Genomic DNA, 15,353 nt, shown 5'->3' on the forward strand with positions numbered 1-15,353 from the left:
TAATCCTAAAACCTGTTTACTTGGATAGAATTGACCAGATGAGCTACTTTTAAATAAATCATCATTGGAACACTACTGCAAAACGACAGTAGTTTTTGTTTGTTTGTTTTATTCATAATTTAATTACTTTCCTTTTAAAGCATACTAATTATTCTGGAATAAAATAATTTATTCTAGTAGTGTCCATACATGAAGCTATGTTAAAACAGCTATTGTAGAATAACTTATCCTTCAGTAATTATTCTGGTCAATCTCCTTGTAACAAAAAATCCCAAGTTCTTTCCATGCCTCAGTTATCCATATATAAAAAGTTTTTTGTTAACGGAACCCTCTTGAGAGGAGCGTTGTGAAGAAAGATGAATTCACTAATGTTTGTGAAGTTCTTGACAATAAGGACAGCAACCATATAGGTATTTGTATAGACAGATTTTATAATTTCATCTATCCTTGCCAGTCATTCCTTATAGAAATGAGAACCGCAATGCTTTAAGGGTACCTTAATGAACCAAGCCTCACAGGAACTCTGAAGGGCAGATACAAGTGCTATGGTTTTCAGCTGGCTTCTACAGCTGAGGAACATCCAGTGTTTTTCCAAAGAAAGAAAACTGAAATGACATCAATCCATATTGCACAAGAATTCTGGGGCAATGTCCAGCACTGAACTGGCATCTCACAAGATTTGGGCATAGCCTTTAGCCCAGGGTGCTTACAAAATTTTGACAAGCCATCAAGGGCTATATGACAGGCACCAAGGGCAGATGAATATAAATTTTCTAAATTTCTTAGGGGCCCTGCAAGCTGGATAGAATGGCCTGGCAGGCCACATCCAGCCCATGGGCCGCATTTTGCTCACCTGTGCTTTAACCCCCAAGTGAGCCTTTGACTTTTGTGCAACTTGCTTTTCCTTCCTATGTTCCTGAATTTGTTGGTCCATCCCTAATTTTGCAGTACTTACTATTTAACAATTCAATGGAAGAATATTTATCTACTAGTTTCTCGGGGCAGAGCCTCTATCCCTGTGAGTTGGGATAGTCCCCAGTGATCAGAGAGGTGATTATGGACAGTGGTAAGGTCATCACAGTTAACTTTTTCCATTGCTGGCACAGAGTATATTTGTTTCTATTGACTTTGTTAGTAAGGGAGTTTTTCTTTTAACATTACTGCAAAGTTATTTATGTGACAGTGTTTGTTATTTTACCTGAAGTAACAATCAAATCTGATTCAAAGGGAAGATGCACAATAAAGATGGGAAAAGGTCAACTTCCTGAATAACATTAAAGACATTTGTCAGAGTCAAAGAGGACTGGATTCTGCTGCTATCAACCTATTTCAGATTGAATTTTGCACAGGGAAAGGAAAAAGGTCTTTGTCAGTTCTTTCTTTTGCTTCTTGGATCAATTTTCCCAGTGGAAAAGCAAACATGCAGGAAAAGGATGCGGTAGCAATGACAGCAACAGAAGCCTTGAAGGCAGAGAAGCCATCTTGATTAATAGGTAGAGCAAAGGGACAGAAAGCAGGGTATCTAGGTACTAATCCTAACTGCTAGCAGCATGCAGTGCAGTTTTAAGGCACACTTCACTTTTTGTCTCAGTATTCCTCTGTTAAATAGAGATGATATTTATCTTACAGTGTGGGGGCATAATTGTTCTGCAGGAGGAAGAGATGATTCTTGTATGGAAAATTCTCATTTCCTGATACTTTCCAAGTAAGGAAACTGTTCTCTCAGAGGACTGATGCAGGGGGCACCTTGACTGAAGAACAGGAGAAATGCATTATATAATAAAGATTCTCTAAGGGTCAGCCTCTTTTTAAGAGCGGCATGGTTTCCAAAAGCATTCATCTCGGAGGTCTTTTTTTTGGTTGTTTTCTGGGTTGTTCAGTCGGGCCTAGAGGAATGTTTGGCTTTGTTCTAGTTTCAAAGGCTTACTTTATAATTTCGGTGTGTGTTTTATTTTTATCTTGAACTTTAGCTTCAAATCTTAAACAGAATCTGTAGTACTCACTTCATAAAGAGAGAGAGAAGCTTTCAGTTTGAACATTTGGACAAGGTGCAGAGCCATTCAGCTCCTGGTCACAACTTGGATTTGAGCCCAGACTGGTAATGCCTGAAGGTAGTAGTGGTTGGGTTTTGTTTTTGTTTTGGTGGACCCAGTTAGACATGAGTCTGTCATCTCTAGTCTAAAAGCCAGTAATGCCAGTCCCAATCACCAAGATCCCAGTGGCTTGTGTTGGTTACTATATCTTTCATTCTACCCTACTTTTAGATTCTCCTGTTCACACCAATTCCACGCCTGTGAGCCCCTCATTGAGCCTTCACACAGGGAATTCAGTGGATGGCCATCTTAACTACATCGAGGCTCCAGTGAGTGCTGCAAGGACACTTTCATCCCCAATGAATGCTATAGGGTCTTCTATGAATGCCCTGGGTTCACCATACAGAGTCATTGCTTCATCCATTGGATCCCATTCTGTTTCTCTATCCTCAAGTCCGGGCATGAATTTTGTGTCTCATACAAGTCCTCAGGTAGGCAATGTTTACTGTCCTTATGTTATAAACTGGGTTGGTTTCAATTATGAGTGATAGAATTGGAACACTTGGAGGAATTTTTAGTTGTTGAATTTTTTGAGCCATTTATAGGGATCTGATCTGACAAGGCTTCTCTCCCTTTTGATGGCTTCTGCATAAAAATCCCATGAATATGAAGAGAGAGAAGATGCCTTCATATATTTTGCTACATAGTGAATAGTTGTTAGAGAGAATTAATTCCTGATTTGGTTCCAGGCTAAAGGGAGCCATGCAACTGGTTAAGCTTTATGGAAAAATAGAGATAGAAAAGACCTACAGGATGTCTCAAAGCGAAAAATCTCTTGCTGTTGAATTTGTTTTACTTGTACACAACTGGGAGGGCCTTGATACTTTTTTAAATCAAACACAAAAGAATGGAAACCATAAAAGTGAGATACAAGTCATAGAAATAAAATCTACACATAATATTACCTTGTTCCTGAGTTTATTCGTTCACAATCTGCAAAGCTGTTTGAAAAATTCATTACATTCACATTTAAATTTTTAAAAAAATTAAATCCTTATCCTCCAGTTCGTCAATCAACTTTTAGCAATATGTTGGCAGTGCAGGATCATACCCTACAATACATTTGCATCTGCTTTAATGAGGTCATTTTCCCAGCCAAGTGCCCTAATCAAGGTTGGCCAAAGAAGGCAAAATGTCAGCAACAGGCCTAAATCTCATTGTGTTGTAATACCAAGAAGCTACTTGATAGTATCACTTCATTGAGATTTGAGATTAAGACCTGTTTTGTGATCCAGAAACATTTATATCATCTTCAAAGATGTTGTATTTCTAGTAGGGAGAAAAACAAGAATGGGATTAAAGTACCTCAAGTATTCACTGTAAATGCATGCTGCCATCATGCTTACCATCTTGCTTTAATTTGAACAACAGTGGGCCTGAGTCTCAGTTTTATATGAAGAGAGGCAAGGTGCTTTGGGTAACTCTGATTATCTTTTATTAGACCAACTCACATAGTTGGAAAAAAATTCTTCTTTGCAAGATTTTGGGCACAAACACCCTTTATCAGGCTGTGGAAGCATCTTCAGTTGGTCTGTGCTCTTTCTGGATGGAAGCCCTTTGGATTTATTATACTAAGCCCTTTGGGCTACCCTGGCAGCATCAAGGGACTTCAGAATAAATATAATCACACACCCACACCCCCATATGAAACAGGAAGCTAGGAGGCCAGTGTCAGGTTAGTCAAAGGGGTACACGGGATCCATGAATCCTTGTTGCAGTTGAAATGCAGTGTACTTCAGCTATTCCCTGCTTATCTAGAAAGATATCAAAACCAGAGCAAAAGTTACAGCAACTCTGGGGCAGCTCTAACTTATGCCAGAGCACCACATACAGAGTGCACTGTGTGCTGCCCCCCTTGTGCATGTCTGCCGTCTAAAAGGAATGCAGAAGTGGTTTACGGCAGGGGTGTCAAACTCACCTGGCCAGTGGACCAGATGAGGGTCATTGGGATGGTCTGCAAGCTAGACTGCAGCTAACCCCCTGTGCAGTGCCAGTTCTAGGCCTTGTGCTTCATGCAGCATGCCTGGCCCTAGGGCTCAGTGTCAACATCCTGCAGGGCCAGCATTGGTCATGTGCTTCCTGTGGCTTATGGGCCAGACCCAATACTGTAGGCAGCATGGGTGTGGGGTTGTCCCAGGGTGCCACAGACGGGCTATATACCCCAGATCCCCTGAGATGCATGCAGAGCTGGGTCCAGTCCCCACTCCAGGCTGGTCCTGTGTGTACAGTGAGCCCTGTGGCTGGGGCATGGTATATGTGGCATGTGGGACTGGATGTCCACATGTACTGCATACTGCACAGGGGGAAGGCATGGGGCATGAGTGGCATGTTGCACTCCACTGGACTTGCCCTGTGTGCAGGTTCCAGCACAGCCTGATCCGGACTGGTTCCAGCGCCAGTATGCAAGACCAGTCTGGAAGAGGATCACATACAGAGTGCACCTCATGTTGGCCCCCTACTCTGTGTGTAGGGTGTATGGGACTGGGTCCAGCCTGGATGCTGCATGCGGGGCTGGGGCTTGGGGTTGGGCCAGCAACTCATGGGCTGGATCACATGGCTCCACAGGTTGGATCCAGCCTGTGGGCTGTACATATGGCACCCCAGGCTAGCTTCTCTCATCTGTACTCCAAGTGCAGAAGTGGAGAAACTGAGAAGCAAGTCAACAGTATTTTGTAGCTAAAGCATGAATTTGACAACACAGTAAGGCTAGCCTTGGGTTTAATATTCAGCACCATGGACAGGTCACAAAGGAGAACACCCAGAGAAACTGGAAGAGCAGGGAGGCAATGCTGCTGATATAAGTGTGTTAAATTCACCAATGTCGTACATTCTCTGAGGCAAGCGATTGCTATCAGGTTTGGCCGCAGAAACCATAATCTGTGCCTAGCCACATATGATGTACATGTGGTGCAAAGTGAATCATGCTGAGGTATTAATTTAGATTTCTCTGTGTTTCTAACTGAGCTGAAGCTTAACCCGTGCTCTAGAGAATCGTTCAAGAGAGAATACAACTTAAGCAGTTTAGTGTGTGTTTGAGGTCCAGGTGGATGAATAACTCATAAGTGATGAGTTGTTCCAATCTTTCCAAACCATACACTAGACTAGTACAACCTCCATCCTTTTCCATACCACCCCATATCCCCTGTAGATTCTACATTCCCCTCAGTGTAAATTAGGATCAGCTCCATTGAGGTGTGACCAGTGCTTTCCAAGATTACTTCAAAGTTCAGCTGAGGTTACTTCACTGATTTCCATAGTTACTTCACTATGCTGGAACAGCGCTGGAGAAAACTGGACTTGCAGAAAAGAGGTAACCCTTGGGTTGGATTTGTTGAAACCAGAAAGCTAAGAGACAGAAGTCTTTGCTCTGACTTGTATGCAGAGACTGCAGTTGTCAGTGACTATTGTGCATTGATCCTGTCAATCTTCCCACCATTCATCTGTGCAGAAGCCAAGGATGATGTAGCACAAGACGGATCCCATAAAGACTCCTAGAATGCTGGGGAAGAAAGTTATTAAGCAGTTTTTCAAACACCCACTATATATTACACACACCTCAAACAAGCCTATGGCTTATCACAGGGAAGTTTAATTTCTATGAAAAAAACCCACTTATTTGCTCTTTTGTTTTCATCATTATGAATCTCTGTCCTGGCCTCCAGCACTTTTTAGAAAATCTTTCTCTGCTTCATCCCTGTACTTCCAGATTTGCTTCAATAGTCACTTAAAAGTACCCAAAGACCTCTCTTTTTTTTTCAGTCTGGTAAAGGAATATTGTTATGTCATTACTGGAGGGCAGGGGAAGTGGGACTCCTGGGTTACACTCCTGGCTGTGCTGTTAAAACACCAAGAATGAGGAAGCTTTATTTATATAATACAGAAGGAGAAAGACAGAGAGGCTGGACACAATACCAGGACACACTAGCATCAGGTAACAAATGAAAGAGGGGTGTTTTATTCGGATGATATTGGGACAAAGACCAATGGCCTGAAACTAAAAGGAAAGCTAAAGCTGCTAATTGGTTAAACATGTAAGTGGGAGACAAAGTAGGTGGTAAGAGGTGCACTCAAGCAAAGTGCTAGGAGGACCAAGAGTGTAGTCAGGGAGGGACAGGTTAGATAGAATGGCAACTTTTCTTTTAATTTCTTCCAAATAGAGCTGGTTGGAATTTTTCTATTTTTTGTAATAATAATTCCTCATGGAAAATAGTTATTTCCCTAAAGCAAAACCTTTTGGAAAAGCTCTTTCCTTGTCTAAAACTTTAAAATTCAAACTGAAAATTTTGAATGGTGTGAAGATGGGGTTCACTGCCTGACCCACATTTATTCTGTTGCATTCAATGCTCAGGTTCTAGGAGAAAATATTTCACTAGTTCTTCTCATCATAGTAATATCCAGGGGTTAGAATATATATCTAAAGCACAACTGGAGTTGCAGCTAGCAAGGGACATGAAGAGCAGCAAGAAGGGTTTCTATAAGTATGTTTGCAGCAAGAGGAAGTTCAGGGAAAGTGTGGGTCCCTTACTGAATGGGGGAGGCAAACTAGTGACTGATGAGGAAAAAGCTGAAGTACTCGATTCCTTTTTCATCCCTGTCTTCACAGGCAAGTTCATCTCCCACACTAGTGCACCTGGCAGCACAGTTTGGGGAGAAGGTAGCAGGCCTCATTGCTGAAAGAGCAGGTTGGGGACTATTTAGAAAAGCTGGAAACGAGTCCATGGGGCTGGATGCAATGCATCTGAGGGTGCTGAGGGAGTTGGTTGATGTGATTTTTGCAGAGCCGCTGACTATTATCTTTGAAAAGTCTATGGCGAATGATTGGAAAAGGGCAAATATAGTGCCTATCTTTGAGAAAGGGAAGATAGAAAATCCAGAGAACTACAGACCAGTCAGCCTCACCTCAGCCCCTGGAAAAATCGTGGAGCAGGTCCTCAAGGAATCAATTTCTAAGCACTTGGAGGAGAAGGTGATTAGGAACAGTCAGCATGGATTCATCGAGGGCAAGTCCTGCATGGCCAACCTGATTGCCTTCTATCATGAGATGACTGGCTCTGTGAATGCAGGGGAAGCAGTGGACGTAATATACCCTGACTTTAGTAAGGCTTTTAATATAGTTTCTCACAGTATTGCAAGAAAGCTGGGGAAGTATGGGTTGGTTGGATGAATGGACCGTAAGGTAAATAGAAAGCTGGCTGAATTGTAGGGCTCAATGTCTGGTTGGCAGCCAGTGTCAAGTAGAGTGCTACAGGGGTCAGTTCTGGCACCAGTTGTGTTCAATATCTTCATTAACAATCTGGAAAATGGGATGCATTGCATCCTTAGTAAGTTTGTGTATGACACCAAGTTGGGGAATGTAGTAGGTACGCTGGAGGGTAGGGCTAGGATTCAGAGTGCCCTAGACAAATTGGAGGATTGGGCCACAAGAAATATCATGAGGTTTAGTAAGGACAGGTAGAAAGTCTTGCACTTAAGATGGAAGAATTCCATGCACTGGTACAGGCTAGGGGCTAACTGGCTGGACAACAGCTCTGCAGAAAAGGACCTGGAGATTACAGTGGACAATGAGATGGATACAAGTCTGCAGTGCACCCTTGTTGCCAAGAAGACTAACAGCATGGGCTGCATTAGTAGGAATGTTGTCAGTAGTCTGATGGAAGTGATTCTTCCCCTCTTCTGTATTGGTGAGGCCACATCTGGAGTACTGTGTCCAATTTTGGACCCGCCACTATAGAAAGATTGTGGACAAGTTGGAGAGAGTCCAGTGGAGGGCAATGAAAACAGTTTGGGAGCTGGGGTACATGACTTATGAGGAGAGACTGAGGGAACTGGATTTCTTTAATTTACAGGAGGAAAGAGTGAGGGAGGATTTGATAGCAGCATTTAACTACCTGGAGCATGGTTCCAAAAAGGATGGAGTTGGACTGTTCTCAGTGGTGACAGCATCATACAATAATATAAAACTAGGGTTGGAAGAGACCTCAGGAGGTCATCTAGTTTGACCCCTTGCTCAAAGCAGGACCATCCTCAACTAGATCATCCCAGCCAAAGTTTTTTGTCTAGCTGGGTTTTGAAAACCTCCAAGGATGGAGCTTCCACCACTTCCCTGGGTAATCTGTTCCAGTGCTTTCACTCACCCTCCTAATAAGATAATTCTTCCTAATATCTAACTTAAATTTCCCTTGCTCAACTTGATACTTGCTCCTTTTTCTGTCATCTACCACCACTGAAAACAGTCTAACTCCGTCTTCTTTCAAACCCCCCTTCAGGTAGCTGAAGGCTGCTGTTAAGTCCCCTTTCAGTCTCCTCTTCTCTACACTAAATAAGCCTACTTCCCTCAGTCTTTTCGCCTAAATTATGTCCCCCAGCCCATTCAGCATTTTTGTTGTTCTCTGCTGGACTCTCTCCAATTTGTCTACATCCTTTCTGTAGCAGGGGGGACCCAAAACTGAACACAGTACTTCAGATGTGGCCTCACCAGTGCTGAATAGAGGGGAATAATCACTTTCTTTGACCTACTGGCAACACGCCTACCAATGCAGCCCAGCATGCCATTAGCCTTCTTGGCAAGTAGGGCACACTGCTGGCTCATTCTGCTTATTGTCCACTGTAACCCCTGGGTCCTTTTCTTCAGAGCTGCTGCCCAGCCAGTCAGCCCCCAGACAGATGACAAAGCAAGGAGCAATGGGCTCAAGTTGCAGCCAAGGGAAATTTTAGGTTGGATATTAGGAAAAACTTTCTCACTTGGAGGCTGTTGAAGCACTGAAACAGGCTGCCCAGAGAGGTGGTGGAATCTCCACCCTTTGAGGTTTTTAAGGCCCAGCTTGACAAAGCCTTGGCTGGAATGATCTAGTCGGGGCTGGTCCTGCTTTGAGAGAGGGGTTGGACTAGATGACCTCCTGAGGTCCCTTCCACCTCTAATTTTCTATTATTCTTTGATTCTATGCATGAAAATACCTACTGCCTGAGTTTTGACTCCTCCACATCTGCCTTCTGCCACAGAACTCGTACAAAGCAGATTCGTAGCTGCCGGGGGTGTCTAGCTGAGAACTGCCTCCCTCTCTTTTGGGTTGAGCTCTAGAACTTGGAATGATTGAAAACAAACATCAGAGGTGTTTTGCAGGAGAATTGAGGCATCCTGAGATTTAGGGATGTTTTGAAGCTTGTCCTACATTGGAAGAAGGGCAATGCCCAAAGATTGCTTGGCAGGGGAAGATGAAGCATTGAGGGATAATGTTCAGAAAAGTGAGGGATGGGTGGTGGTGGGAAAACTGCAATATCTGTCCTTGCACTGGAGTTGGTTCCAGTTACTACAAAGGAGTTTAGAAACAAAATGAATCCAGATTTGGATCTGCATACACACCTCCTGCCTGAGACTGCCCTCTTTTGCCAGTGTGTGAAAGTAGCTTCCTATCATGGAAGCCGTTTTAGTCAAGTGCCCCATAAGATGCCAGAGTCATGCAAGACTGAATGCTCTTCCTCTTTTCTGACTCTGGATGCTAAGCAGACCTAGGTTTAGATGGCTCCACCTGGGAACTTGAAGAGGTGGTTGTGAAGGTGGGACTATTACCCAATAGAAACTGTAAGTGGGAAGATGTGAGCTGTCCTAGTTGTTGCTGATGGATGAGGAAAGGGAAAAAATAGACAAGCAGGTGAGAAATGAGCCATGATTGTATGAAGGTTAGCATCAATAGGGTCCTGAGGAAAAAGCAAAAATCTGGAGTATTTTAAATTGAATTAACAGTGCGAGTGGAAAACAGTACATAGAAGCAGGGATGGGGACACTTCAGATGGGTACCTGCTTCCCATGCCATGCTTTGAATTTGCAAGTCCATCTGGCGAGCTGCACCTTTTGGTGGTGTTACCCTGGAGTCCTGGTCACTTGTCTTCCCAGGTAATTTCATCCTATCTGCTTAATTTAGTCTGTCATTTCAACTCAACAGAAAATCTTTGTTTCCTTGGCCTAAATTGTTCTGTAGATTTGTGCTCTTAGCAAGGGGCTAGGTTGTACCTGAGATGTCGCCGCATTTCAGTGATGGGTGAATTATTCCTCTTGAACTTTGTAGTGTTTGTGCAGTAAGATATTTTGGGAGAAAAGCTTCTGTTGGTTCTTTACTGTGGCAGAGCTCTTGACAAAGTTTGTTGTACAAATAAAAAGAGTGTGAGTTTGTCGTTCCAGAGTCTGAGATGCATCAGGATGTAGCTCCACTGATCAGGGCAGCTGATTTAACCTGTTGTTCCAAGTTAGCAAATCCAAGGCATGCACTTCACTTGCTTTCCCTCTAATGAAATGAGACAGTGAGGCCATGGGGATTCAGCAGGCAAGCAGCTAATGGATTTGGGTTCAAGCAGGTGTCCCAAATATCAAGGAACATTGTGCTTAACCCACAGGAAAACAACTCAAAAGATGTTGATGGCTAAAACCTTCTTCCCTCCCTGCTGCTGCTTGTTGCCTGTAAGAGAAAGGAAAGTGTGAACCCTATCTCCAGATAACATTTGAAACCACAAACAGTTCCTCTGCTCAATGTCCTGGTGGGAAGAAGCAGCTATGGGTAAAGAGAGAAGGTGGATTTTTTCTGATTTTTCACCTATTGAATTAAGTTGGGCTAAAAGTATTAGAGTTGACTACTATGAACATATTCATGAGGGCTGGCTTTTTGTCAGGCAGAAAGCTTCTTAAGAAGCTGGTCAATAATTTTTCCCAATCAGCTGCTTTTTCCCCTCCAATAAAAAATGTCTTGTCCACAAGATGGGAACTGTCAATATAAAGAGTTCATTCTAATGATCTTTTGGGTTCTTTTCTTTTTCTTAAGAGAACCAACCAAACAAAAAAAACCTTGACCCCACCCCTGTCTCTCAAAGCTCTCAATTTTTTTAAAATAGAAAGTTGGGGGGAGGGACTTCAATGTAAAACAAGGAAAACAAAACCCAGATTGAGAAGAATTCTGATTGTAAATTCATGCCTCTGGAAAGTCAAATGTCAGGGCAGGGGGGACCCACTCTGAGCAAAAGAATAAATATAGCTCTGACAGCACAAGAGCTAATTAATGTAGGAACTGCCACCCAGGATCAGATACTTAATACAGATACATCTACGTGAGATGCTTACTGCACAGTAGCTCATTACTACAGTGCAGTAACATCACTGGGCATGAACTGTGATGTGATGCTACTGCACAGTAGTAACAAGCTTCTGTGCAGTAAGCATCACAAGGCAACCATGCTGGGATGCCACTGCACAGTAATGCTGGTTACTGCACAATCATTAGTACTTGCATAACCAAGTACTAAAATGACTGTAATGTAACAATTGTGCAGTGGGTGTCTTGTGTAGATACGCCCTACAGTCCAGCATCTTGTCTTCTACCTTGTCCAGTGCTAGCTGCTTTGGAGAAACAGGAAAGAAATGCTTGGGAAAGAGAGGGGGGAAAAAGCAGCAATCCTGCCAGTCCTCGGGGAAGATTTTGTTTTTGGGTTTTTTTCCCCTGACCCTCATTACAGACGGAGTTCTTCATGCCATGTATTATTAAGGTTGCCAGACTTTAACCGTTTTACCTGAAACAGTCTATGCTGGGTCTGTGGTATTCATTGTTTCAGTGTAGCTGTTTCTGAGATATTAGGAAAAATTATTTCTTTTTTGGTTTTTACCTTGTCCATCTTAAAATATTCAAGCAATTTAATCTTTGAAAAGAACTAGAAAACCCATGCCTTAGAGTGGGGACTTGATGTTTGGTGGGGGGGAGGGGAGCAGCCTCTGTCAGGGTTGTACAATTCACTATCCCTCTGAAAATCTGCCCAAATTTGGCCAGTCATAAGTTGTAGAGAAAACTACAGTTTGCACATGCTTGATTGGGACTTGGGACAGTTTAACTTAAAATCATGAAAGGTTTTTCTCCACTCTATATGTTCAAGCCTTTCACTGCCCCTAATACTGACCAAACTGTCTATGCCATTCCCATAGGACAGTTGAGCTTTCACAGCCCAGGTTTCCTGTACCTCAGTGGGCTAGGCATCAAACTAAGCAGGATCCTCCTGTCCCCAAAGGCAGAATGGAGGAGGAAAGTGTCAGATGTAAAAGGGGTAGGATGGAAAATATTGGCTACAAGGAGCTTGCTTGACAGGAAACTAGGTCAGGACAGAAAAAGAGTCCAACGGGTACAGAGTTGGACTGGCTGGGCAGGGAGACAGAGATGGGGTCCCTTGGAAAGTCTTCACAATCATTTGTGTCATAATACATGCATGCAAGAATTAAGGTAGCACAGGCAGCAGCATTAAGTTTGTAAAATCAGGCATCCAAAAATTAGGAGATGTCAGAATTAAAGTTCCTTTGTGCTAAGGGGGGGGTGTAATTAGCATAGACAGATTTGTGTCTTGAGCCATGATGGTTTGTTGGGGGCGGGGTTTAGTCTTTTAAAATGCTTGTTTGGGGGGGTATTTTCTCTTTTTTCGTAGCCCTTTCTAGCATAACTCAGTATGTTAATTCTTTGGATGTTCAATTCAATTCTGGAAGCTCAGTTCTTTTGAAATCCTGCTAAACTCATTATTGGCAAATTCAAAAGTGTAAAATAGCAAGAATGATTGAGGTAGAAATAGTTTTTGGTGCAAACCCGGTCCTCATTTAGGCATCTCCAGAAATCAGCATCTATTCTTGCATGAAAGCAGTCTCTGGTGAAGAATCAGGTCATAGAGTACCACAGAGAAAGAGCTGACAGGTCAGGATTGAGGTACATGAGAGAGACTATTTCATCACCTTTCCTTCCATTATGCCTGACTCAAGCCAGTGCTAAAATTCATTCACTGTAAAGTTTAATAACAATATAAAAGAAACCAGGAATTTTAAATAAAACCTTTTCATATTTTCTAAATTAGGGTGGCTTCCTCTTTCTGGATTTGTTTTAAGCAGATTTTTTCTAATGTTCCAACTGGGATTAACTATTGTCAATTAACTTAAGTAAAACAGCATATCTGTAAATGCTAATTGCTATTGCCAGCATTAAAAAGTATTTTAAAAAATCATGAGTTAGTCCTCAAAACCATAAAATTGGCTTTAATCATAAAGTGTATTAAAGTACTTCATTTAATGAATCTTCTGGATTTTGAGGCTTTAAACTTTTTTTTTCCCCAAGGTTTTTGCTGCCACCTAGTTAAAGAAGAAAAAAGCTGAGGTTGTCACACAATTACCTGATTTTAGGGGCTTGTAGAGTTTTTTTAAAGATCCCAGGACTCGTGCTACAATCTTGAGAGTTGCAAATTTAAATGATCCATGATAATTTCGGACACAATTTGTAGTTGACTTTGCATCTAGATGGTCACTGACAAACACCTTAGCTGAGCTGAACTCCAGCAAACAGGAAAAAATTCTGCTCTTCATATGTAGCCTCTTAGAACAACTTTAATGTGAAATAGTTACCAGAACATTGCTCCCTTTCCTCAGTACAGTGACTGTTAGAGATGCTCAGTTGATTCTGAAACCTAACTGGCAGATCTTCCCTAAGTACTTTTTAATGCCACTAGTTACTTAACTGGTTCTTCAGCATATATAGGCTAAACTCCCATTGTTTACTATAGGAGCAAGGGCTGCAGGATCTGGCCCATCTACAGCTGGCTAAGGTGAAATTTTCAAAATTTAAAAAATACTTTTGACATTTTTATTGAAGTTTTAATTTGATTTCTTTCTTTTTCTTTCATTCTTTTCATCCAAAAACAAATCCAATAACCATTTTTTTCATTTTAAAACACCTGGTTTATGATAGTTTCTTTTTACCAAGAATTAAATATTTAAAGCTATTTTGCATACAAATATCCAGTTGCTTTTCCAACAAAATAGCCTGCCAGAACAACCGTTTTCATTAAAGCTAGTTTTTTTGACAGAAAGGACACTAACTGAAGGTGCCAGACTCCATATGCAGGTGCGCTGACGAGCTGGAAGAGCTGCTAAGCAACCCATGCCTTATTAGCCTCCCACAATAAGAGTGCTGCATCACTTGTGTTATTGGCAAAGCTCTTTTTGAAACTTGGCACAACTTGCTGCATAGATCAGTTCCTTTCTTCCTCTTCCAATTGGCTTAATTTCCTGGGGCAGGTGCAGTTTTGGTGTCACTTTATGGAACTGCTGGGAACTGGGACAAAGTCTGGGTAGATTGTGGGTTGAGTACAGGCCCAGAGAGAGAAATGTCTAGAGTAGACCCCCAAAAGCTGATGGTAGCAGCTGGGAAATGAATGTGGCTCAATCAGACAAAGTGTACCAATCAAGACAGGCCCTGAACCTCCACCTGCAGAGTAACTATGAACTCCTAAGAGAAAATTTAAACTGTCCCATCCTGCTGAAAGATCTCAATGGACTGGACTATGCACTTAGTGCAAACTCCAGCTTTCTGTGCCAGTTTCTCTAACCCTACACCATGCCTCCTAAGGATTAACTGGTTTCCTGGCTTATCACAGAATCATAGAAAGTTAGGGCTGGGAGGGACCTCAGGAGGTCATCCGGTCCAACCCCCTGCTCAAAGAGGACCATCCCCTACTAGATCATCCCAGCCAAAGCTTTGTCTAGCTAAGTTTTAAAAACATCCAAAAATGGAGCTTCCGCTACCACCTCTCTGGGTAACCTGTTCCAGTGTTTTGTTACCCTTCTAGTGAGTAAATTCTTCCTAATATCTAACCTAAACTTCCCTTGCTGCAACTTGAGACCGTTGCTCCTCGTTCTGAGAACAGTCTAGCTCCATCTTCTTTTGAACCCCCACTTCAGGTAGTTGAAAGCTCCTATTAAATCCCCTCTGTCTCCTCTCATCTATAATAAATAAGCCCAGTTCCCTCAGTCTTTCCTCACAGGTCATGTCCCCCAGCCTCCTCACCATTGTTGTTGCCCTCCATTGGACTCTGTCCAATGTATCCACATCCTTTCCATGGTGGGGGCCCAAAACTGAACACAGTACTCAAGATGTGGCCTCACTGGTGCTGAATCAAGGGGAATAATCACTTCCCTTGACCTACTGGCAACACGCCTACCAATGCAGCCTGGTATGCTGTTAGCCCTCTTGGCAACAAGGGCACACTAATGGTTCATGTTCTGGATTTAAATTCCAGCTACAGTGTTAGAAAGTGGGGAATTCCCTTGTCTGTGGTATGTTGGCTTGTCACACATGTCTGCATGCTTGCCTGGAGCACACTGCATGCTGTTGTGTTCCTGTGGAAGCTTGTCTGCTTCCTTACTGAATTATGCATTCAATATGCACAAAGATCTACAGATACAGCAGGCATCCCACC

The 15,353-nt window shown here is 42.6% G+C and overlaps 1 protein-coding gene across 2 annotated transcripts in view; it reads left to right on the forward strand.

Annotated features, from left to right (window-relative positions):
• The window catches only part of RXRG (retinoid X receptor gamma), a 121,617-nt gene that overhangs the window by 76,889 nt on the left and 29,375 nt on the right, over window positions 1-15,353 (forward strand). For both annotated transcript variants that reach the window (XM_019530838.1, XM_019530837.1), the window contains exon 2: window positions 2,265-2,524. In XM_019530838.1, the coding sequence (XP_019386383.1) occupies window positions 2,265-2,524 (260 nt within the window). The remainder of the gene's footprint in view (window positions 1-2,264; window positions 2,525-15,353) is intronic.

The sequence above is a fragment of the Crocodylus porosus genome, unplaced genomic scaffold, assembly GCF_001723895.1.
Source record: "Crocodylus porosus isolate Cpor-Errol unplaced genomic scaffold, CroPor_comp1, whole genome shotgun sequence".
Classification (NCBI taxonomy): Eukaryota; Metazoa; Chordata; order Crocodylia; family Crocodylidae; genus Crocodylus; species Crocodylus porosus.